General features: G+C 35.6%; 2 protein-coding genes across 8 annotated transcripts in view; both read left to right on the top strand.

Annotated features, from left to right (window-relative positions):
- The window catches only part of SYCP1 (synaptonemal complex protein 1), a 125,341-nt gene extending 123,512 nt beyond the window's left edge, over positions 1-1,829 (top strand). For all 6 annotated transcript variants that reach the window (XM_081493333.1, XM_081493332.1, XM_081493334.1 and 3 more), the window contains 2 exons: positions 1,145-1,234; positions 1,334-1,829. In XM_081493333.1, coding sequence (XP_081349459.1) covers positions 1,145-1,234; positions 1,334-1,471 — 228 coding nt within the window. In that variant the 3' untranslated portion in view covers positions 1,472-1,829. The remainder of the gene's footprint in view (positions 1-1,144; positions 1,235-1,333) is intronic.
- A 9,314-nt stretch (positions 1,830-11,143) lies between these two features.
- Positions 11,144-24,571, top strand: TSHB (thyroid stimulating hormone subunit beta). 2 transcript variants are annotated; one of them, XM_081493328.1, is made up of 3 exons: positions 11,144-11,699; positions 23,629-23,791; positions 24,236-24,571. In XM_081493328.1, the coding sequence occupies exons 2-3, from the start codon at positions 23,630-23,632 to the stop codon at positions 24,488-24,490; spliced, it is 417 nt and encodes a 138-aa protein (XP_081349454.1). In that variant the 5' UTR covers positions 11,144-11,699; position 23,629; the 3' UTR covers positions 24,491-24,571. The 2 variants fall into 2 exon arrangements, with proteins under 2 accessions (XP_081349454.1, XP_081349455.1); XM_081493329.1 differs by having other exon boundaries at positions 11,150-11,484.
- Positions 24,572-25,262: the final 691 nt, after the last annotated feature.

Genomic DNA, 25,262 nt, shown 5'->3' with positions numbered 1-25,262 from the left:
AGGAAATAATAAGATTAGAATGGAGATAAACAAATTAGAGAAAAGAAAACAGAGAAAATGAATGAAATCAAAATTTATTTCTTTGAAAAGATCAAGTAAATTGACAAACCTTAGCTTGACTGACAAAAAATCAAATAACTTAAGTCAGAAATATAATTGGAGATGTTATTACCAACCTTTCAGAGATAGAGAGTACTGTAAACAATTATGTGCCAACAAATTAGATAACCTAGAAGAAATAAAAAGATGGAAAAACTACTTGAAATACACAACTTGCATAAACCTGTTCAAGAAGAAAGAGAAATTTTGTGACTTAGTGAATTCTACTGAAATCTTAGAATTTATTACAATGATTGAATATTTTCATCCATGACCCTTCTGAAATTTGTATTAAATGTGACTCTAATGAGCAGGAAAAGATATTGTGGACTGTTTGCTTATGACTAAATTTATGTTACATGGTCATTAAGAAAATGGATTCTGGAGCCAGCCTACCTGGATTTTAATCCTGGCTCTATCTCTTACTAGCTGTATAGTCTTGGGCAAGTTATTTAATATTTGTGTGTCTCATTTCCTCACCTTTAAAATGGGGATAATAATAGTATATATAGATCATAAAAATGTTGTAAGGATTAAACCAATTAAAATATGGTCAGTGCTTAAAACAGTGCCTGACATAAAGAAAGAACTAGATAAGTGTTAGCTTTTACTACTTGGGAAAATATTAAGAAATTGATAATTGATACTATTTAAATTTTTATAGGATTATGAATGCTTATTATAAGGCCTAAGTATGTTTGAATAAAAAGGCTGGGAAAAAGAGGGGGAAAGTGAAACTGAAATAGAAATCAGTAGAAAAACACTATTCATATACATCTTGTATTCTACATAACCCTTTAGGTGTATGGTTAGTAGAATCAAAATCAGATTTCCTTGTCTGGCAGACTGAGAGTTTGGTTCGTCATTGTCTTCTTCCTTCAGGCTTTTAAATTTTCTTTCCTCTTCTTTCTCCTCCCCACCCCTTCCTCTTTTTTTCTTCCTCTCTAATACTCTTCCATTTCATTCTCATATGTGGAATATAGACTTTATAATATAATGTTAATGGTGGCAGCCTCCAAATTATATTTTTATATTTTTCTCTAAGAGCATGGTTTCAGAGGAAGAGACACTGAGAAAACTATACAAGAATAATAATTCACCAATTTCTCATCTTTGTGTCAGAACACCAAAGAAGGTAGTCTTAAGTTTTATTTTGGAAAGCAAATTTCAAAAGCTGGATTTAATTCTTTTTTTTTTTTGAGATAAACATATTATGACTTTATTTTCTATCTAGACTCCTTCATCTCTAAAGACTCCTGGATCTATGCTGAAGCCTGAAACTATGAGGAAAATGCAGGAGGACCGTTGGGCTGTAATTGCTAAGTTGGATAGGAAACAAAAACTAAAGGAAGCAGAAAAGCTGTTTGTTTAATTTTGGAAAATCAATGTGATTAAGGAGCCTATAACATAAAATTTATAGTTAAGTTTTTAATTCTTATTTTCTAAAGAGCCAAGCATATTCTGAAATTGAGACTTTTGATTTGTAAATAATTTGTTTCTTTATATTTTAATGTATCAGCCTAAATGGGAAATAACTACATTGTTACTTAAAAATTTGTAATTCTATTCAGATAATTAGATGACTGTTTTGGTTTTACCTTTTCTTGCATTGATGAAAACTATTTTGGCTAAGTTTTCACACTTATAAAGTTGTCCATTGAACACTAGGAACACGTTGTTGAGATATACTGTTTATTCTTTACTATTAAAATATTTTGGATTCACATAAATACTTCTCATTGTTTCTGTGACGTCACCTGAACAGCTAATCATAACTTTGCTAGTATTATTTATTTTTCAAATCTTGAGGTCATTTTATTTGTTTCATGGTCTGAAGCAGCTTTGGTTTATCTGTTGATAAAATTGACAAATGGCTTTACGTTGCAAGAAAAAAGATTCTCCTGATATGACTTCCTAAATAAATACTTCATTTATTCAACATTCATTTGGCAAATATTTATTGAGTGTCTGGTTCAGCGGTAAAGAATCCACCTGCAACGCAGGAGAAGCAGGAGACATGGATTTGATCCCTGGGTTGGGAAGATCCCCTGGAGGAGGAAGGTCATAAAGAATCAGACATGACTGAGCACATATGTACCACATTAAGACTTAAGCACAGTTCTAGATATTGGGGATATAACAAAAATAAGACTTATCTTCTTCCAGAGCCTACATTTTAACAGGGAAAATAGGCAATAAATAAAATATATAAACACATAGTATATTAGTTAAGGATAATTGCTAATAAGAAATAAAACAAGAATATTAGTGTTGAAAAGACTTGAAATTTTATGTAGAGTGACCCATACTGAAATGACATTTGAAGAGCTGATGAATAGTGAAACTGTGGCTCTCTTGAGGGTAACATTCCTGATAAAAGGAACAAAAAGTATAAAGGCCCAGAGGTGGAAATGTGCTCACTATATCTGGGAAGCAGCAAGGAGGCCAGTGTGGGTAGAGGACAATGAGCAAAAGAAGGGTATAAGGTAAAAAGGCCTGTATTTAACAAGATCGAGAATTTGGGTGGACAGGTTATATAATGCTTATAGGCTATTGTAAGAACTTTGGCTTTTAGTCTGAATATGATATGAAATTAGCAGACATTTCTGAGCAAAGACCATGATCTGATTTATGTTTTAAAAATAAAGCTCTTTCTGACTGCTATATTGAGAATAGATTTTGAAAAGAGGACAGAGGAAAACTAGTTATTTTAATAATGCACATGAGAGATTGCAGTGACTTGATCAAAGGTGAGAGCAGCAGAGGAATAAAGAAGTCAACTTCTAGATCTGTTTTGAAGATTAGATGTGGGATATAATAAAAATGGCCAAGCAATACAATTTTGGACATGTTCAGTCTAAAATGCATATTAGACATCCAAATAGAGATAGTTACGTAGGCTTAGAGACAGATTTAGGATAGTGAAAAAAATTTGGGAGTCAGCAGCATATTTAAAGCTATCAGAGTGGATGAGAACATATACAGTTGTGAGAATGACTATACCTAGGAAGGAGAAGAGATCAAAGATGAGAAGGAACCGTAAAAGGATTAGCTAGGGTAATAGTGAAGTCTAGCAAGAAGGTCGGAGAAGGCAATGGCACCCCACTCCAGTACTCTTGCCTGGAAAATCCCATGGATGGAGGAGCCTGGTAGGCTGCAGTCCATGGGGTTGCTAAGAGTCGGACACGACTGAGCGACTTCACTTTCACTTTTCACTTTCATGCATTGGGGAAGGAAATGGCAACCCACTCCAGTGTTCTTGCCTGGAGAATCCCAGGGACGGCGGAGCCTGCTGGGCTGCCACCTATGGGGTCACAGAGTCGGACACGACTGAGGTGACTTAGTGGCAGCAGTAGCAGCAGCAAGAAGGTATTTCAAAGAAGAGTGATAAATTGTGTTAAATGCTACTCAAAGGTAAAGTAAAATTGATTAGTGTATCATTAATGTGGAGGTCTTCGTTAATCTGAACAATGGCAGTTTCGGGTTTCCGAGGTGGTGCTAGTGGTAAAACTCGCCTGCCAATGCAGGAGACTTAAGAGAGTCGGGTTCAATCCCTGGGTTGGGAAGATCCCCTGGAGAAGGGTATGGCAACCCACTCCAGTATTCTTGCCTGGAAAATCCCATGGACAGAGGAGCGTGGCGGGCTACACATCCATAGGGTCACAAAGAATCTGACACGACTGATCACACATGTACCCCACAAAGACTTAAACACAATTCTAGATACTGGAAATATAACAGTGAATGAAACAGAAAAAAAAGCCTTATCTTCTAGTGCTTACATTTGGACAAAGAGTTGGACAACTCTTCGTGTCACAAAGAGTTGGACACGACTGAAGCAACTTAGCACATGGCAGTTTCAGTGAAGTGGAATTTGACTACTTCCTTAAGCAAAGGAAGGAAAAAAGTGGAGACCTTCATCAAAAGTAAGAAACTCAAGAAGTTATACTTGGAAGATTAATGACATGTCCACAATGCCCACTTGACATGGAAGTGGGTCAAAAGATTATTTTTAAAAAGATATAAGAATTAATAGCAAGTTTAATTAGGGAAAGATTCAGGATGATAGGAAATGGTTATACCAAAGAGAAAGAAAAATTTTTTTTTGGTAGAATGGTCTGTAATAGTGGAGAAGGCAATGGCACCCTACTCCAGTACTCTTGCCTGGAAAATCCCACGGATGGAGGAGCCTGGTAGGCTTCAGTCCATGGGGTCGCTAAGGGTCGGACACAACTGAAGTGACTTAGCAGGCAGGCCTGTAATAGGGAAAAGTGATCGCATCTGGTGGGAGATTAAAGTGCTTTCCTAGTGGCTCAGATGGTAAAGAATCTGCCTGCAATGCAGAAGACCCAGGTTCCCTCCCTGGGTCAGAAAGATCCTCTGGAGAAGGGAATGGCAATCCATTCCAGTATTCTTGCCTGGAGAATTTTTAATTCCATGGACAGAGGAGCCTGGGGATATGACCTAGTGACTAACACTTCAGCTAGGAGAATAGACAGAACTGACAAGAGAAACATAGTAACAAGAGAAAAGGAACCAGGTATATCACAAGATGGCGGTGGATGCAAGTTTGTAGAACTTTTGGTTTCATAGCTTCAGTTTTCTTAGTGAAGTCGGAATTAAGATCACCCGTTGAGAATGAAGGTTAAGGAGAAAGTGTTGGAAGTTGTGAAAAGAAGAGTAGGCATGAAAGACTCATCTAATAAAGTAAGGGAGTAAATGAACTTTATAAAAACAATTGGCAAATGGATAAAATAGTCTTAAAGTTGTCTATAACAAATTTGGTGCAGTAGAATTTTAATTTCCTTATGGTGGGGAAATGCTATAAATATTACAGAAATTATATTCCTCCTTCAATTTGTATACCTATAACTGTACTCTGAAAACTGGATATATAGTCTTAGGATTTCTAACTTTTGATCTAGAAACTTTAATTGAAACTTTAGTGTCCTGAGTAAGTATTTTCTTTGGAGGATTATTAGTCTTGATAACATGATACTCACATTTGAAGCTACTATGTATTTTCAAATATTTTAAAACAAGATTTGTGCGTTGTTAACAGTAGCTTCTCTGGCTAATCATCAACTTCTCACTTGTCTAAAGTCCAACATAAATGTTTCTATTTAGTAAGAAGCATTTCTCCAGGCAGTTACTTAGGAACCCTGGCTCCTTTCAACTTCTAGTTCTGTCATCTTCAACAACTTGCTTCCAAGGTTGTTGCGAAAGGGGAGATACCATGAAGGATTCACGTGGAAAGTTTTTAATGACCCAGATCTGAAATAGATGTACGTCACTTCCACCCACATTCTACTTTCTGGAACTAAATCATATGGCCACACTTAATTTCAAGACAAACTGTGACCCATTTCTAGTTATGTCTGAGGAGATTAGGGAGAAGGGTCAGATGAAAGACTAGTCTGTCACAATTAGTTGACACTCTTTAAATTTTTAAATGTTGTTCTTCCTTGCTATTAATTTAAAAATATGAGTTAATTAGGCTCTTATGTTTTGAATGATTGCTTCTTGCTGTTCTTTGAACATGCTGGGCATGCTCCTTTCTTGGAAACTTCCCCCTAACTCCAGTACTTCTGATTCCCCTCACACTGCTTTTTCTCTCCATGGCACATATTATATTCTAACACACAATATACTTCACTTAGTATGTTTATTATTTATTGTCTTCACTGACTAGAATGTAAACTTCTCAAAGACAGGGATTTGTGTCTGCTTTATTTATTGATGCACCCTGAGTACTTAGAACAATGCCTGGCCCATGGTAGTTATTCAATATCTGTTGAATTGATTAAATAAAAATGTAATATATACTTATGGAAAACTTACATATCATACTGATGATTCTTATAGTAAGTAAAACTTCAGAACCAAAATTTTTAATGCATGATTTAAAAATAAGATCAAATATTAGAAATTAGAAAATCATAAAATTTTCTCAAAGCATACTGTTATAGTAGCCTATATTTATCTCTCCTGTTCTGAGCTCCAGTGAGTCAGTTTTGACAACCAAGTCCAGAATAAAATTTAGACTAATGCTATTGTTTTCAGTTTAAACATCAGAGTAAGCAAATTAATTTATCATTCTAAATTAAAAGATCAGTACACTCATTTGTAGTAATCTCATAAAAAATATCTCACAAAAAACTCATAAAAGAATTTTTACTAGTATTAATAAACAATTGGAAAATTTATAATTTAATTATTATAAAAATTTTATAAGCTAATTATATAATGTTTAATACCTTTTTAAAAAGTGAGTGCAGTTTAGATGTTATTATAAGAAGGTTTTTGTCATAGCCCATTTTTAGGTTGGTAGGAAATCCTTCCTGCCCTTCAATCACTCTTTGAAGGAGTGATTTAATATGACTGATGAATTTAGAAAAATTGGGCCTGAGGGACCTGGACTTCTTCTCTTTTCAGCATGAATCTTCTTACAGGAGGTGTGTGACCTGCTCTGTGCTGTATGTTTTACAGGGCAGACTTTGCCCTGCAGATTAAAGGTCCTCTAATAAGGGGATAGATTTAATTCAGTAGAACATTATCAAATCCCCATATTTTGATAAATAGGCTGTATACTTTGAGAAAAAATAGAGTGGAATTTGGGGGAGCCAAATAACATCCTAATATTGATGTCTGGTGTGGTGTTGGTGGTCCTGTTCTGGACAATAGCCCCATAGGAATTTTCACTTAGTGGATCATTATAGCCTACGGTAGCCTTGCTTTTACATGAATTACTGTTTTTACAGAAATAGGTGACAGGTTCTGGATCTTAAGTGAATGGTATGTAAGCTTTGTCTGAAGCAAAAATGGGTACATTAATGTGTGTACAGGCCATATGCTCCACCAGAAGCATGGGCTGAGGCAGCCTCAGCCAAATTTGGGCTGTAAAAAGGGCATATATTAGCCATACTAAACTAAGTAAGGGTGTAGGACTCAAAGGTTAATATTTTGGATGTATTTTGATAGTGGAACCAAAAAGATGTGATGTCAGTGCTGACAGTTTGGTTGGAAGTAAGGATGAGGTGAAAGAAAGGAAAGGTGAAAGATTGGGTTTTGAAGTTCTGTTTTGGACCATGTAATATTTGAGATAGCTTAGATGTCTGAGTGGAGATGTTAAGAGTGTCACTGGACAAATGAATCTAGAGTTTTCCAGAAGAGTCAGTATTTAGTAATCATTGGCATAAATATGCCATTTAAAGCACAGGACTGAATGCACTCTCTTTACAGATAGTGAGTGTGTAGTTATAGAAGGGAAAGGAGTTAGTACTGAGCCTTGGGGTTACTGGGACATTGTCAAGCAATAGAGAAGTTGCTCTAAAGACCAATAAGGGAGACAGATGAAGTGTAAATTATGATGGAAGCCTAAAGAACAAAGTGATTCAAGAAAGGATTATTCTGTGTCATATGCTTCTGAGTAGTAATACTTGAAAGTATAGAATAAATAGTTGGATTGGGAATTGTCTATATGATACACAGTTCCTACTCTCAGTGACTTTTGCAGTAGCAAAAGTAGCAAAAATGAAAGTGTAAACAAATGAATATAAGTACAAAAGACACAGAGACATACAGGATAATTTCACATCTTGACTTCAGAGAAGGCCTTCTGGGAGAGATGGATTTTGGACATAAATAGGAATTCTACAGGTGTATAAAAGGACAAGAGGAAATCAAAGAGGAAGAAATAGTAATACATACAATGTAATATGAATGATGAAATGAAGAGTAATTAGTAGACTCAGACCATGGTCTCTTCATATAGGATGTTGTATATTATGTTGCAAAGCTTGGACATTTTTTATGGAAGATGGTATAGAGGTTAAGCAAGGAAAACAAGACTTTATTACTTAAAATATGATATTTTAAAATTTTACAAATGAATATAAAGTATATGGTTTCCAAGTCTATCATCCATCCCCCTACTTGAAAAAGATTTTTGTTTTAGAAAGATCATTAGATAATGTAAATCAGTACAAGTGAGGTTATTGACAATATTAAAATAGTCTAGGTGAGAGGAAAATTTCTTAGACTGAAAGTTTAAGTTATAGACTTTTAGATTAGATCTAATACCTTTCCTAAGAAAAATATCCTAACTTGATTACTTACGCAGTAATAAAATGTCTCCTCTTTCATGTAAATGTAAATTAATGATGTAAAAGAGGAAGTTGCTTTGGTTGATATAAAGGTTAGAAATAAATTATTCATAGTTCAAGCAACCTGAATTCAGTGTAATTAATAGTCAACAGGCTGTAGTAGTACATCAAGAACTTTAATCAGTAGCAGGTAACTGTGGGTTAGAAATAGGAAATGACAAATAAAGATAGATAAGATTTATTATTTAAGTTATGAAATCATGGAGTTTAGAGCTGGAGGGGAAGTGAAAACTTCATTTAATTTCAACAGATCAGTGTTTTGAGGCCTATAAAAACAGTCAAAATTATAAGGAAAAGATAAAAATGACTTAGTTTCTATATTCATATGTATAACCTACATCAATGCCTAAATATAATCATACAAATTCTTAGTGCCTCATTTTATCCTTCTGCTTTCTTTTCCCCCATCTTTCTTCCTCTGTATACAGCAGGGTTCTCCACTAATTTATAAAAATGAGGTAATATATACTTTTCAGAGCTTTTCTTTACTCATTCATTATCTCATGGAAATCTCTCCAAAACATGATATAGTTCCAATTCATTCTTTTAAATTACTGAGTAATATTTCATGGATGAACCATAATTCAGCTGTTTATCTATTCAAGTATGATAGAGATTTATGATCAGGTATATCCAGTTCTTATCTCTTGCCAGGCACATGAGAAAATTATACTTTCCCTCTCACTTTGGTAAGGCTTTATGATAAGTTCTGGACAATCAATTTTAGGTAGGAGTCATATGCATTCGTCACTTCTGTGCCAGAGTATTTGGTTAATAACATGAGACCCTCTGTTACATTCTTCCTCCTGCTGCAGCAACTTTTGATGTTATAAATGACGAAACCTCTGTCATCCTAGGTCTGTGAGTGAAAATTACATGGAATCAGGTTTTCTGATTAGCCCATCATGGTCATGTAGTATGAATAAGAAATAAGACTTTGTGGTGTTAAACTCTTGTGAGTTTAGGGTTGTTTGTTATTGTTGGCATAACTTATTCTATCATAACTGATATAATGGGATTTGTCTTTGTTTCCAGTTTTATGCACTATGAACATTTCTATAGGATAAATTATTAGCTTGGAATTCATGGGCCTATGGGGATATATATTTAAAATTTTAATAGATGTTGCTGGACTTCCGTGATAGTCCAGTGGTTGAGACTGTATGCTTCCACTGCAGAGGGCACAGGTTCCATCCATGGGCAGATCTAATAAGATCCCACATGCTGTGCAGTGCAGCCAAAAAAACCCTCCCAAACAAAAAACCAGTAATAAAACTATAGTGCAGATCATCTAATTATTCTAATAATTTCCAAATTAATTTTAATTTAAAAATTATTGCGTGTTATTTGCTTGATGAGGCTGTCTGTAGTTAAAAGAAGCCTGATTTTTCAAAGGATAATGCATCAATTTTTTTTCAGTGACTTTTCCAGTAAATTGATAGTCATTAAATGACGTAGTCTCAAAGAGTAGAGAATTTCTTTGTCAACAATATTGTTCATAGTCAACAATATTGTTCCAGTAGTCATGAATGGATGTGAGAGTTGGACCATAAAGAAAGCTGAGCACCAAACAATTGATGCTTTTGAACTGTGGTGTTGGAGAAGACTCTTGAGAGTCTCTTGGACTGCAAAGAGATCAATCCAGTCAATTCTGAAGGAAATCAGTCCTGAATATTCACTGGAAGGACTGATGCTGAAGCTGAAGCTCCAATACTTTGGCCACCTGATGTGAAGAGCCGACTCATTTGAAAAGACCCTGATGCAGGGAAAGATTGAAGGCAGGAGAAGGGGACAACAGAGGATGAAATGGTTAGATGGTATCACTGACTCAATAGACATGAGATTGAGCAAGCTCTGGGAGACAGTGAAGGACAGAGAAGCCTGGCATACTGCAGTCCATGGGGTTGCAAACACTTGGACACAACTGAGTGACTGAATGACAACAAATTGTTCATAGTGCCAAATCCTCTCTCAACTTATACCAGATTAACAACTATTACACTTACGGTTTTCTAGCTCTTATAATAGTATCTGAGATTTTTGTACATTCTGTTTATCACCTAAATAGCAAATATGCATGCTCAGTCATGTCCGTCTCTTTGTGACCCTTTGGACTAACCCTCCAGGCTCCTCTGTCCATGGGATTTTTCAGGCAAAAATAAAGAAGGGGTTGCCATTTTCTCCTCCAGAAGAACTTCCTGACCCAGGGATTGAACTTGTGTCTCCTGCATCGCAAGTGGATTCTTTACTGCTGAACCATCAGGGCTTCTCTAAATAGCAAATATAGTTTATTGGATTATCATGTTTAGTTAAGTCAAAACTACTTCTTCAACCACAGGGGATATGATGTGTATATGAAAAGTATGGGGTTTGTTTGGCTGACTCAGTTTGGAGTCCTAGCTCTGCCATTCAAGTTCAGAATAACCTCTCTGTGGCTCAGCTTTCTGGTCTGTAAAATGGTGATAATTATTAGAGAAAATGAGTTAACAGACATTTTGAAAGGTGACTATCACAAAGCAAGTGCTAATAATTATTATTTCTAATTTTTGTTAATGAAGTCAGTGTTATGAATGCCCATGACAGGTGGGCCTTCACTGGGTTTTAATGAATTTGGTTCACTGCATGAAGGTGAAAATTCAACAGGGACAATGAAAAAGGAGGACTTGTAATTTAGATGTTCCCTAGCTCTAGACTGGCCCTGTGGACTCTCTCCATCTTCAGAAGCCTCCTTCCTGTCCTGGGAGTACCTGATATAACAGGAGAACCTATATTGCCAAGCTGGTGCCTGTGGTAGCTATTATTATTGTTGTTGTTGTTTAGTCGCTAAGTCATGTCCAACTCATTGTGACCCCATAAACTGTAGCCCGCCAGGCTCCTCTGGCCTTGGGATTTCTCATGCAAGAATACTGGAGTGGGTTGCCATTTCCTTCTCCAGGGGATCTTTCCAACCCAGGAATCGAACCCATGTCTCCTACATTAGACAGGCATTGGCAGATGGATTCTTTACCACTGAGCCACCAGGGAAGCCAGCCATTATTATTATCCACCTGCTTATTCCAGTTCCTTTAAAAACAGAAGTTAACCTGGAGACTGTAGTTCCTACAGATGAACATGTTAGGGCCACCCAAGGCAGCTTTGGTCAGTAATTGGTGACCACAGTCTATGAAAGACCAGGTTGGATTGGAACACTGGTATTTTGGTTCCAGCTCTACTGATTCAGGTATTCTTTGCCTCACTAAGAGCTGCATTTGCTTTGGAGGACTCATGGAATGGTTTGTGGTACATGGGAGTCAAAGCAGACTAACTGGCAGACCAGCAAGTAGATGAAACTGAGGATGTTCCCCTAGTAGTAATCATCTCTTGTGCCCAGGACCCAGAAAGAGAGCATGAGTGTAACATAGTCTGACCCTCCCGACACCCTGTGGCAGAAGGAAGGTAAGGATGCCAAGGGAGGTGGAAATTTTTGTCTAATGAACTTGATTGCTGTGACCTTGATAAATCTGTTTACTAGTTCTCACAGAATTTTTGTAGAGTCCTTACAAAAATCCTTATATTTTCTGCATAGATGATCAATGTCATCTGTGGATAAAGAAATTTTTACTTTTTCAACCTCTATTTTTTTTTCTTTTTATTGTATACTACACAAGCTAGTATTTTTAGTACTACATTGTTTACTCACATGGTGAGAGTGGACATCCTTGCCTTTTCCCCAGTTATTTCACCTTAAGTATGATGTTATTAATAGATACCTTTTAGCAGGTTGAAGAAGTTCATTATATCACTAGTTTGCTGGAAATTTTTATCATAAACAAATGATGAATTTTCTCAAGACTTTTTCCACATATTTTGAGATTAATAACTGATATTTCATTTTTAGTCTCTTGACATGGTGAGTTACATTAATTGACTTTTGAGTGTTAAACCAACTTTGTATTCCTGGTATAAACCTCACTTTGTCATGACATATTATCCTTTTTTATATATTATTGAATTTGATTTCTAAAATTCTTGTGAAGAGTTTTTGCATCTTGACATTATTTGTATTGTTTGTGTGATTTTTAGATTCCACATGTAAGTTATATCACATTTTTGTCTTTTTCTAGGTCCATCTCTGTTGCTGCAAATGGCAATATTTCTTTATTATAGCTGAATATACATTTCAAAATGAACAGTTCTGTGGCATTTAATATGTTCACAGTGTTGTGCAAGCACTACCTTTATCTAGTTCCAAATCATTTAATTACCCTCTAAGCTGTTATTCCCCATTTTCCACTCCCCCAGTCCCTAGTAGCCACCAGTCTGCTTTCTATCTCTTTGAATTTACCTATTCTGTATATTTCAAATAGGTAGAATTATGTCATATGTGATTTTTTTGTATCTAGCTTCTTTCACTTCAATTATTTTTTACACATGTGTAGTGAAGGAAGTTAACTATATTATTAGTTAATTATTCCTTAGCTACCACAGATTAATTTGCTAACAATCTTTTATTGATTTTCACAGATAACAATACTTTGTACTCCTTTTAAAGAAAGAGGTCTACTAAACAAAGATGAGAAAAGTTAAAATACTTTTTGGTGAGATTCATAACATATTGTTGATTAGTTGCTGAGAAGTGGTTACACATGGTATTGTGAGTACAGTTAATACTGCTCATATTATTCAGCCAGAGAAATAATATCTAATTACCAAGAGGTTATATAAAGTAACAAAAATAGAATGAAAGATATTATACTAAAGGTTAGAGAAATAAGTTTTGATATATAGGAAAGAAAAACTGATACTGATCTGACTATATAACACTACAAATTTTATTACAGAAAACATTAGCAATTCCTATTAACATTTATGGATGACCTTAATTTTAAAAATGTTTTCAAATGGATGGAACAAGTTTGCATAAATTCATATAAATCTGACATATTAGAGGCTTTAACTGGTTACCAAAAGAGAGCAGCAAATTGACGTAATTTTTATACATATTAAATCAAAATTGTCTCTTCACTTCGGAGCTCCAAGATAATAAAATGATCAATATGCCCATTAGATCCAGATCTACTTGCTATCAATTATCTGTATTGTTTAAGAAAAGAGCATTAAAAGGAGTTTAATAAACAGATTTTGTTTCAAATTGCAAGCTATTGTAATTTGAAGCTTATAGATAACTCAGAGTTCAGATGAATAAACTGATGTTTTAAAAAGTATCTGTTGTATAGGATTTTTAGAATTTTATGTAACTAGAGCATATTGCAAGGTAGAAAAGCACCTATTCTTTGAGGAGGGGAAAGTATTGGTAACTCTGATCCATATTCCAATGTCATTCCTCTGTTAAACTAATTGTGAATGGCTTTTTTTTTCACCTTTGAAAGTGAGTTAACATTTTGATGTAATAAAAAAGATATTAGGAAACTTGGACTTTAGCCTGGCTTTGCCTGTAACTGTCTATAGAATATTGAAGCAGCTAATAACCTCTCTGCACCAAATTATGCACTCTGAGATTAGCATCTATATGTTCACTTATGCATCAATAAATATTTATTGAACATATTGTATTTACAATAGGCTGGTTTGAACTCTGAGGATACAGTGATGACCATGACAGATAAGCCCCTCCATTTATGGTGCTTATATTCTATTTGGAAAGGGAGAAACAGAAAAACATGTAAGCAAATAATATAATATCAGAAGCTTGTAAATGCTATGAAGAAAGTATGAGAGGGTAGGATAAAAAGTGATGGGGCTAGTGTGAGACAGTAAATTTGTTTGTCAAGGAAACCTTTTCTAGGGAAATAATGAGGAAGCCATTTGGAAATAAGGTGAAAGAGCTCTTCATAATGAGCAAACAGCAAATGGAAAGCCTTGCTGCAAGAAAAGTTTAGAATGTTCAAAAGAGTATAGTAAAAGGAAGAGTGAAAGAGTAATACAACATGTATCCAGATAAGTAGGCATAGACTATTTCTATCTACTGGATTTTAAAAAACAGCTTTGTTGGGGATATGATTGCCATGCAATTAACTGTTAGTTGCTCAGTCATGTCTGACTCTTTGCGACCCTGTGGACTGTAACCTGCCAGGTTCCTCTGTCCATAGAACTCTCCAGGCAAGAGTACTGGAGTAGGTAGACATTCCCTTCTCCAGGGGATCTTCCTGACCCAGGGATGGAACCCATGTCTCCTGTGTCTCCTGCATTGCAGGCAGATTTGTTTCAGTGGGTAAAGGATTGCCTGCAATGCAGGAGACAAAGGAGACATAAGTTTGGTCCCTGGGTCAGGAATATCCCCTGGAGAAGGGAATGGCAACCCATTCCAGTATTCTTGCCTGAAAAATCCCATGGATAGAGGAGCCTGGTGGGCTACAGTCCAAAGAGTTGCAAAGAGGTGGACAGGACTGAGCATGAGCAAGGTGAACATTGCAGCAATCTATAAATTATGGGCTTTCCCTGGTGGCTCAGATGGTAAAGAATCTGCTTACAATGCAGGAGATCTGGGTTCAATTCCTGGGTCAGAAAGATCCCCTGGAGAAGGAAATGGCAATCCACTCCACTATTCTTGCCCAGAGAATTCCATGGACAGAGGAGCCTGGCGGGCTACACAGTCATAGTCCATGGGGTGGCAAAGAATCAGACAAGACTGAATGACTAATACTTAAATGACATACAATTAACTGCATGTATTAGTTTCTTAGGGCTGTTATAAAAAAGCATGACAACTGAATGGCTTAAACATCAAATATTTCTTGTCTCATAGTTCTAGGGGTTAGAAGTCCAAGGTGAAGTATTGGTAGGGTAGGGTCATGCCACTCTGAAGGTGCTGGGAAGGGATCTGTTCTAGGCTGATCTCCTAGTTTCTGGTAGTTCCTTGTGGCAAGGAACTTTAATCATCACATTGCATTCTCCCTGCTCCTATGTCTGTGTCCAAATTCCCCCTTTTTATAAGGATACCAAATGATGTTGTTTTAGAGACCTAACCCACTTCATCTTAACTAATTTCATCTGCAATGCTCTATTTCTCAAATAAGGTCACATTCAGAGTTACTAGGGGTTGGCACTTCAGTGTATGAATTTTGGGGGTACAAACATAATGGTGCATATGTTTGAAGAGTACAATTTGATAGGTTTTGGCATATGTATATCCTGTGAAATCATCATAATCAAGAAAAACATATTACCCCTAAAAATATGTACATATTGCCCCTAAAAATATGTACATATTACCCACAGTCATTTCCTGTGCCCCTTTGTCATCCCAGTCTCCTGTTCTTCCTTGTCTTTCCCCATCCCCATATAATCATTAACTGGCTTTTGCTCTAATGATTAATTTGTATTTTCTAGAATTTTATATAAACAATCATATGGCGTGTACTTTTTTTGGTCTAGCTTTTTCACATAAAATAATATTTTTATTGAGGTTGACAGTTTATAACATTATATGTTTCATGTGTACAACTTTATAATTCAGCTTCTGAATAGACAACAGTGTGCTCACTACCAAGAGGCTAGTTTCTATCTATCACCATACAATTAACCCCCTTTACCCAATTTGCCTTCTCACCAACCTTCTTTCTCCTCTAGTAGCCACCAATCTGTCCTCTGTATCTATTTGTTTGTTTTGTTTATTTTGATTTTTAAAAATATACCACATATGATTGAAATCATACATTATTTATCTTTCTCCACCTGACTTATTTCACTTAGCATAATACTCTCAAGGTACATCCATGTTGCTGCAAATGGCAAGATTTCATCTTTTTATGACTGAGTAGTTTTCCATCTTCTTTATGTATTCATTCACTCATAGACACTTTAGGTTGTTTCCGTATCTTAGCTATTGTGAATAATGCTGCCATGGACATAAGGGTGCATATATCTTTTTGAATTAGTATCTTTGTACTCTTCAGATAAATACCCAGAAGTGAAATATATGGATCATACAGTTGTATTCTTAATTTTTTGAGGAATTAGTCATATTGTTTTTTATAGTGGCTGCACAAGTTTACCTTTCTACCAAGCGTATGAGGGCTCCCTTTCCTCCATATACTCTCCAAGACTTGTAATTTTATTTTCTCTTTGATAATAGCCATTCTGATAGGTATGAGGTGCTAACTCAGTGGTTCTGATTTGCATTTATCTATTAATTAGTAATGCTGAGCGTGTTTTCATGTGTCTGTTGGCCATCTGTATGTCTTTGGAAAAATATCTATCCAGGTTCTGTGCTTATATTTTAATTGGGTTGTTTGTTTTTTTGATGTTGATTTGTATGAGTTCTTTATATTTTTTGGATACTAACTCCTCATCGGATATATGATTTGCAAGTATCTTCTACCATTTGGTAAGTTGTCTTTTAGTTTTGTTTGATGGTTTTTTCTTTGATGTGAAGAAGCTTTTTAGTTTGATGTAGTACTGTTTTATTTTTGCTTTTGTTTTCCTTGTCTGAGGAGCCATATCCAGAAGGATATTGCTAAGACCAATGTCAAAGAGTATACTGGCTGACTTTATTTTTCTGGGCTCCAAAATCACTGCAGATGGTGACTGCAGCCATGAAATTAAAAGATGCTTACTCCTTGGAAGGAAAGTTATGACCAACTTAGATAGCATATTAAAAAGCAGAGACATTACTTTGCCAACAAAGGTCTGTCTAGTCAAGGCTATGGTTTTTCCAGTAGTCATGTATGGATGTGAAAGTTCGACTATAAAGAAAGCTGAGCGCCAAAGAATTGATGCTTTTGAACTGTGGTGTTGGAGAAGACTCTTGAGAGTCCCCTGGACTGCAAGGAGATCCAACCAGTCCATCCTAAAGGAGATCAGTCCTGGGTATTCATTGGAAGGACCGATGTTGAAGCTGAAACTCCAATACTTTGGCCACCTGATGTGAAGAGCTGACTCATTGGAAAAGATCCTGATGCTGGGAAAGATTGAGGGCAGGAGGAGAAGGGGACAACAGAGGATGAGATGGCTGGATGGCATCATCGACTTGATGGACATGGGTTTAGGTGGACTCAGGGAGTTGGTGATGGACAGGGAGGCCTGGTGTGCTGTGGTTCACGGGGTCGCAAAGAGTCGGACACTACTGAGCGACTGAACTGAACTGAACTGATACTGCCTGTGTTTTCTTCTAGAGCTTTTATAGTTTAAGGTCTTAAATCCAAGTTTTTAATCCATTTTGGATTAATTTTTGTGTATGCTATAAGATAATGGTCCATTGAACTGTTGACATATTGCTTTTGTTACAGTGAGGCAAACAAGTTAAAGGGATAAAACTGAGTTATGACTGTGGAATGGAGAAAAGTGTATGTTGGTTCCAAAGACTCAGTAATTATTTATTCAGGTACTCCCTCAGCCATTTATGCATTCAACAAATTTATGCATTCAACAAATATGTACTAGATGCTGTAGCTAAATATTTTTAAATAAATAAATGTTGAGTTATTATAAATTGTGGTTGTTGTTTAGTCACTAAGTCACGTCCAACTCTTTTGCATCCCCATGGACTGTAGCCTGCCAGTTTCCTATATTCATGGGATTTTTCAGGCAAGAATACTGGAGTGGGTTGCCATTTCCTTCTCCAGGGGATCTTCCTGACCCAGGGACTGAACCTGCATTGGCAGGCAGATTAGCCCTTACCTACCATTTAGTGCCAGGCTGGATCAATCACAAGGTGGATCGAGATTGTTGGGAGAAATATCAGCAAATTCACACATGCAGATGATGATACTACTCTAATGGCAGAAAGGGAAGAGGACCTAAAGAGCCTCTTGATGAGGGCAAAAGAGGAGAGTGAAAAAGGTGGCTCGAAACTCAATATTAAAAAAAACTAAGACCATGGCATTCAGTCCCATCATTTAATGGCAAATAGAAAGGAAAACAATGGAAACTGTGAGAAACTTTATTTTCTTGGGCTCCAAAATCACTGCAGATGGTGACTGCAGCCATGAAATTAAAAGACACTTGCTCCTTGGAAGGAAAGCTACAGCAAACCTAGACAGCATATTAAAAAGCAGAGACATCACTTTGCCAACAAAGGTACATATAGTCAGAGCTATGGTTTTTCTAGTAGTCATGTACAGATGTGAGATTTGGACCATAAAGAAGGCTGAGCACCAAAGAACTGATGCTTTCGAATTGTGGTGTTGAAGAAGACTATAGAGTCCCATGGACTGCAAGATCAAACTGGTCAATTCTAAAGGAAATCAACCCTGAATATTCATTGAAAGGACTATGCTGAAGCTGAATCTCCAATATTTAGCCACCTGATGTAAAGAGCTGACTCATTTGAAAAGACCCTGATGCTTGGAAAAATTGAAAGCAAAAGGAGAAGAGGGCAGCAGAGGATGATATGGTTAGATAGCATCATTGACTTAATGGATATGAATTTGAACAAACTCTGGGAGATAATGGAGGACAGGCGAGCCTGACGTGCTGCAGTCCATGGGGTGGCAAAGAGTTGGACACGACTTAGTGACTGCACCACCGCCACAACAATAACAGCAACAACTATTTATTGAGCACTTATTATATGCCAGACACTGTGTTAAGTGCTTTACACAAACACTGATAGTACCTTGAAACAGGCAAAGAAATGGAAGTAAAAGAGAGTTCAAGCATGCTAATGTCATATAGCTAGTAAATGACAGAGCCAGGATTTGAGCTCAATCAGTTTGAGATTGCAAAATATTTGGCCATTTACTTAAATACTATTGTTTCCCACATGTAAATTGTATTTATTAAGTTTTAAGTTCTAAGAAAAAACAATTAAGATATTTTGAACTAATTTCAGGAAGTTTTAATCAGCAAGATATGTACCAATTGTCCTGGAATGCCATAAAGAAGTTGCCTTTGCTTTATAGATGAGCAATAATTTTATGTATCTCTAAATGAGCATTTAGATAAAATTTGGGGCACTCAAGTTTCCCCAAAATTTTCATTCCTAAGACTGACATATACTATATTAAAGGTTTTGTTTTGTTTTGAATTTGTTTTTTCTCCTTCTGTGTTTATATTTTTTAATATTAATAAATATTAATAAAGGATGTATTTACAAGGGTAATTTTACTTTGAAATAGGAGAAAAGGAAAATTCATGCTACAATAATGTCAGAGTTTCCAGAGGAAGATGTGAAGTTGTTTGTCTAAACACATTTTATTTGAGATTCAGTATGAATTTTCAGTAGGTGGTTTTCAGATAAGAAATCAGTAATTCAAACGTGATTATGTAAACAAGAGGATCAGAGAGGAATTATCCTAAAGGGTATAAAATGAACCAAGAGCTTTTAGTCTGGGTCATTACAGCATCAGCTCACCAATGCAAAGTAAGGTAGGTGTCTACCTTGAGAAGGCTTTGTGAAATGAAATGTTGCTATTCTAAATTATTCTTATTTTCATCATTTTAGCATTTATTTAAAAATGGCAAATGCTGAGTGATAATTTGCTTTGATAAGCTCTAGAAATCCTAATTACTGCTCCAAAATTGTTCAATGGTGGGTGAAAATGAATAAACTACATATGTAAGGATAAGAAAATTTTCTACTGACTTCAAAGAAGAGGAAAAATTGGTCAATTCCCTAATGAAGGTTGATTGCTGTTCATAGCCTTCCCTTACTATTTACATTTGATTTAAATGTTTTAATCAATTGAATAATCTATATATTAAATCCTGTCAATTACTAATGATTATTTTTGATGATAATGTACTTCTGAGAAAACGGAGTAAGTTCAGTTTGGGGTACTTGCAGAGGTAATTTACTCTGGATTATTTTAGTTATAGCTAACCCACCTTGGATAGTGTCCAAAGCACATACATACCTTACAGTACATTTTGCTCTCTAGAAAAATATAGTGCTTTTGTGTAGTTCCTGGATTGTTCACAGGGTGGGCAATTGATTCTTTTCATAGGACAGTAAGGGATTTGAAGAGAAAAGATTGGTGAAAGAAACTAGAACAATAGAGAGAAATATGCTTAGAATAAAGGTAGTAAGAACAAAAAGATGAGAGAAAACGTTGGGTTGGGGACCAAGGAAAGAGGATATCTTGGAATCAGGAAAAATGTTGCAAGTGTAGATGTAAATGATCATGGCACTGAAAAGGGCATCTCATAATTTGTGCCTGAAATCATGCCTCTGTGTTTAGGTGCTCAATAAATCTAATTTTAAAAGAAGCAATTAAGTTGCAGAGGTTGAGAATCCAGGTGAGGATACAGGAGAAATTGTGGCAGGTCTTATAAGGAGGAATTAACTAACACTGATTTATATACTGAATGTTATATAGTTACATAGTCTTCTGTAGCATTCCAAGTGCTTCACATGTATTGTTTTATTCTTATTATGATTTTAGGAAGGAGTATATGGAAAAATGAAAGCACAAATTTCTTAATTTCTTAGTTACACACAATTGCAATAAAATCTGGAAGCATAATTTTAGATCACTATTAGACCAGGGACCTGACACTAATTTATCACATAGAATCATACTCTGTGCTGAAAAGTCCTTCCTTATCATTTTCTGGGTCTCAGTGTTTTTTTACAGCTGAAGAAATTAAGGCCCAGAAAAATTCTTTCGGTGAAGTTTTACTATTTGCAATAAAGAAGAAAGAATAATTCTTACTTTATTTACCATTATATAGCAAAGATGATTCAGCACTTTTACCTTTTCATTTGTTAGCTTGGAGTTTTACATTTAAAAGAGGAACTTCAGAACAATTCAGAGTGTCCGTAATGGATATGACAACAATGAGTAAAAGTTCCACGACTGTTTTTTAAAAATTCTAGTTTCAAAAAGCATCAGATGTACTTGTCTCTTTCTGCTTTGCAGATGGGGAAATTAGGCCAGACAGATTCAATATTTTAGTTGATTTCTCATAGATCTATGGGAGATCTTGAAATCTGTTCCTTACCTTCAGAACCAATATTCTCATCACTAGGTTAGCACATATCTATTTTATATAGATCATATGCCTAAAAGTTAAAATACGTGAAATTAATTATTTCCTATGGCAAAAATCCAATGGTTGGCTGGCTAAATGGGCAAGAACCGTATGATCATGATGTGTGAGTATTTTATGTCATTTACTCAGTCAATACTTTTAAGATCCTTCAGAGGATTCGCTAAGTCTGTGGCTCCAAAATATTGGAACCAACTCTATCATAGAGGGAGCTCACAGTTGTGCAGCACCGAGAAAACCAGACTCTATGAGCAAGGAATTCTTGTAATTTTGCTCTGTTCTTTTGTAATTTTGCTCTTGTGCTTTTGCTCTGTTCTTTTGCTGCACAAAATTTCTGTAATTTTGTTTCTTGGTATTTCACACCAAGAATATGCAAATTTTATTTGAAAGTATTCACCAGAAAACTCTTTTTAATGGGTTAGTTCACTTCCTTGTCTATATAGAAAAAGTCTTGGATTATTGTGGTGTCAGAGTCGTAGTTTCAAGTCTCTGAGCACTTAAAACACTAACTACTTTTTGTAAACATTTGGTCTTACTTATCTTGAGTGGATATCTGAGAGTAGAATTACTGGGTCATCAGTTAAGTATATGTGTAATTTTATAAGAAACTGTCAAACTGATTTTCAAAATACTTTTATGTATCATTTTACCATCCCACCAACAGCATATGAAGGTTCTATTTACTCAAAATCATCACAAACACGTGGTGTTATTAGTTAAACAATAGGTATTTTTCTTAATTAGTGTTCATAGTTATCTCTTTCACTAGACTGTTAGCCCTTGAGGTCAAAGACTATAATATCCATTTTGTATCTCTCAGCGCCTAGTTAAAATGCTCAATATATATTTGTCTAATTCATCTGCAGTTCTCATTCTGCAAAGAGGAGACTGGTTGGAATGGCCACTAATCTCTGGAAGTTGACATTTAAAATACCTGGTAGCTTGTTGAATGTGGTTTCATTTTTCCTTATGAGTTAATTAAAGACAAAAATTCTTTAACAAGTTAACTGAGGCTGAGTCCATAAGATTTCAATTAATGGAAGTATTAGTGTATGTAGTTTAAAGATGCTATTGGAATATAATGGATAGATTTGAGGAAAAATTGAGAAAAATCTTGATATAGTCTTCTTGATTGAATAACAATGTTTAATGAAATAATTTATTTAATAAAATAATAAAACAAGTTTGTGTTCAAAGCTATTCCATGAAAATATGTATTTTCCTTTCTATGATCCTTGAGAAGGTAAAGAATCCAAATATGCCAAGCCAACTGTACAGTATTTATAAGATGAAAAAAATCTTCTTAATCTTTGAAGTGATCAACTTATATCCAAAAGTCTCAAACTGGATTATCCCCTCTCAGTGGCAAAACTTAAATAAGTCATAACATTATCCAGCTCATTACAATGACCAGTTGATAGTGAACACACTCTTCATCAGAGGGCTCTCATTATTTAGGGCCTGATATCATACCTCTTTGTTTAGTTGCTCAATGAATCATTTATGAATGATTTTAAAAGAGGCGATTAAGTCGCAGAGGTTGAGAATCCTGTGATGTCTTCCATGCAGCCAAAACTTATTTTACTTTCCTGGCTAACCTACAGTGGACCTGTCATCCTTGATTGTGTTCCTCTCATTGTGTCAACCTATATTTTTTCCCTCCATAATCTTTTTAAGATAATGAGTTCCATACAACTTCAAGTAAAATAATTTTATTTTTGCAACTCTATTTCTTACAACTTTAAAGGAATATCCTAAGGGTTGAGAAGAGGGGTTTTTAGATTGCTGGGTTTAGCCCCTTAACACCAGTGTAATTTTAGTTGACCTTTTTTGGACTTTCTCGAGCCTTGTCTTTCTTGACAGATATTGGGTAGAATCACACACAAGATTATTTACATTGAGCTGATACTCAAGTTTGTTCATTCACTTCCTTGATTTCTTTGCCCTTTCTTATTATGATCAATTTGTTGGCCTTTTAAGCTATTGAACCAAAGTTTCTAGAAAAACACATTTCTGGGAAAGCCCTTACTGAAGCCTATTAACTCACTTCTTGTAATGATAAAGGCAGGTATTTCGATTGTTTCCAATGAATGAATTATTTTGTACTTAGTTGACTATATGTCCCTGCTACTTTTCTGTTGTAGTGTTTCAGGCTCGTCATTTCACTGATCTAAGTGGCACTTGCAAGCAGGACTTTCACTCTGTGAGCTTTGTCATGATGGGGTACGTGGATTATAGTCACATCTAAGTGTGCACAGAAAGGTTATTGAGAAAATTAACTATTCAAAAACACTAACATAGGGTCTAAGACAAAGTAGGTATTCAATAAATACATATATTTATACACACACATACACATTATAGAACTTTCCAAATGTCCCTTCTGAATGTTCTAAAGGATACATGTAATATCTTAATCTTATCTTTGATTTAGCATGACTGCTATCTTCCTGATGTCCTTGATTTTTGGCCTTGCATGTGGACAAGCAATGTCTTTTTGTATTCCAACTGAGTATACGATGCATGTCGAAAGGAAAGAATGTGCTTACTGCCTAACCATCAACACCACCATCTGTGCTGGATACTGTATGACACGGGTATGTAGTTCATTTCAGTTCTTTTAGCTGAAAATTAGATAAACCTAGACCCAGTCCTTTTCTATCCAGAAAGAAAATGAGATAAACCACAACTTCATTTCCAAAATATAATTCTTATTGGCTCCGTAGAGGTAGAGTGCACAGGTTACAGTGTATGCTCAGCACAGTGGACACAGATAACTGTTTATAACAGTTTTACTTCCAAAACTTATTTAAATGGCATATTGGTCACATGATATAAGATGAAGGAGAGGGAGTGTCACTTTTATCTCTACAGGATTTAGTGTGGCTATATTGAGTTGGCATTGGGAAATGGAACTAACGAATCCTCCTCCAGTCCTATTTATGACAGAAGGATATAAGTTAATTAATTTTTATCTGTTTCCATTACTATATATTTCCTAAGTCCTATCACATTATGCTCCTTTTAAATTCTTTCCTCAGGATGTCAACGGCAAGCTGTTTCTTCCCAAATATGCCCTGTCTCAGGATGTCTGTACATACAGAGACTTCATGTACAAGACTGCAGAAATACCAGGATGCCCACGCCACGTTACTCCTTATTTCTCCTACCCTGTAGCTATAAGCTGTAAGTGTGGCAAGTGTAATACTGACTATAGTGATTGTATACATGAGGCCATCAAAACAAACTACTGTACCAAACCTCAGAAGTCCTATGTGGTGGGATTTTCTATCTAATTTTAATAGTAATGTAATTTGCAATTTGGTTAAATGTATTTACCTGGAATAAAACTAATAAAATACTGACATATTTCACAACACCTTGTGTACATTTGAGTACTATTTCATCCATATCCTACCCATTCATGCATTAGAAAAGGGAAGTGAAAGAACATTTCCAGCTCATATGAAGAATGATTTCTATATGAAAAGGCAGAGTGGTCAAATGAAGAACAGGGACACGAATTACTAATGAAAGCCAGTCTTAAGTAGACCCTTTTAACAGAGGGCCATGAGGTTTGTCTTAGCCTATTAATAGAAAATGAATATGGGAAATCTACAGAGTAATGTGATCAGCCCCTGAAGTAACACATGGCATCAGTGTACTGGAGACACCTACTTCCAAAGGCTGAAACAAGACTGGAACAGAGAGTAACGGTAAGGAATATGTGAAATTTGCAATATAGTACTTTATCCTGTCATTCAAATGCACAAGAGAAAACTTCACCAAAACTCAGTAAACAGTATATTCTAATCTATTTAATTACTCTAGTGGGCCTACTGACTTATGAAACCTATACTCCAAAAGCCTAGATAAGAGGCCACGATCATTTTACATGTAGAAGTCTAAATCCTTTGTAGTTTTTCAGGTAATTTGAGACATTTTTCAGAAACTTGTGCTGTTTGGGCTTGTGATGTCATGAAAAACTAGTATAATTATGAAAGATTTTAGGAATAGTGGTAAAGTGTTAAGGGGTTTCATTGAGAGGAACCATCTTAAATTTTAACC

This window comes from Giraffa tippelskirchi, chromosome 5 (assembly GCF_054371585.1).
Source record: "Giraffa tippelskirchi isolate mGirTip1 chromosome 5, T2T-mGirTip1v1.2.pri, whole genome shotgun sequence".
NCBI lineage: Eukaryota > Metazoa > Chordata > Mammalia > Artiodactyla > Giraffidae > Giraffa > Giraffa tippelskirchi.
Note: the sequence above shows the minus strand (reverse complement) of the source record. Positions and strands in the feature narration are given on the sequence as shown.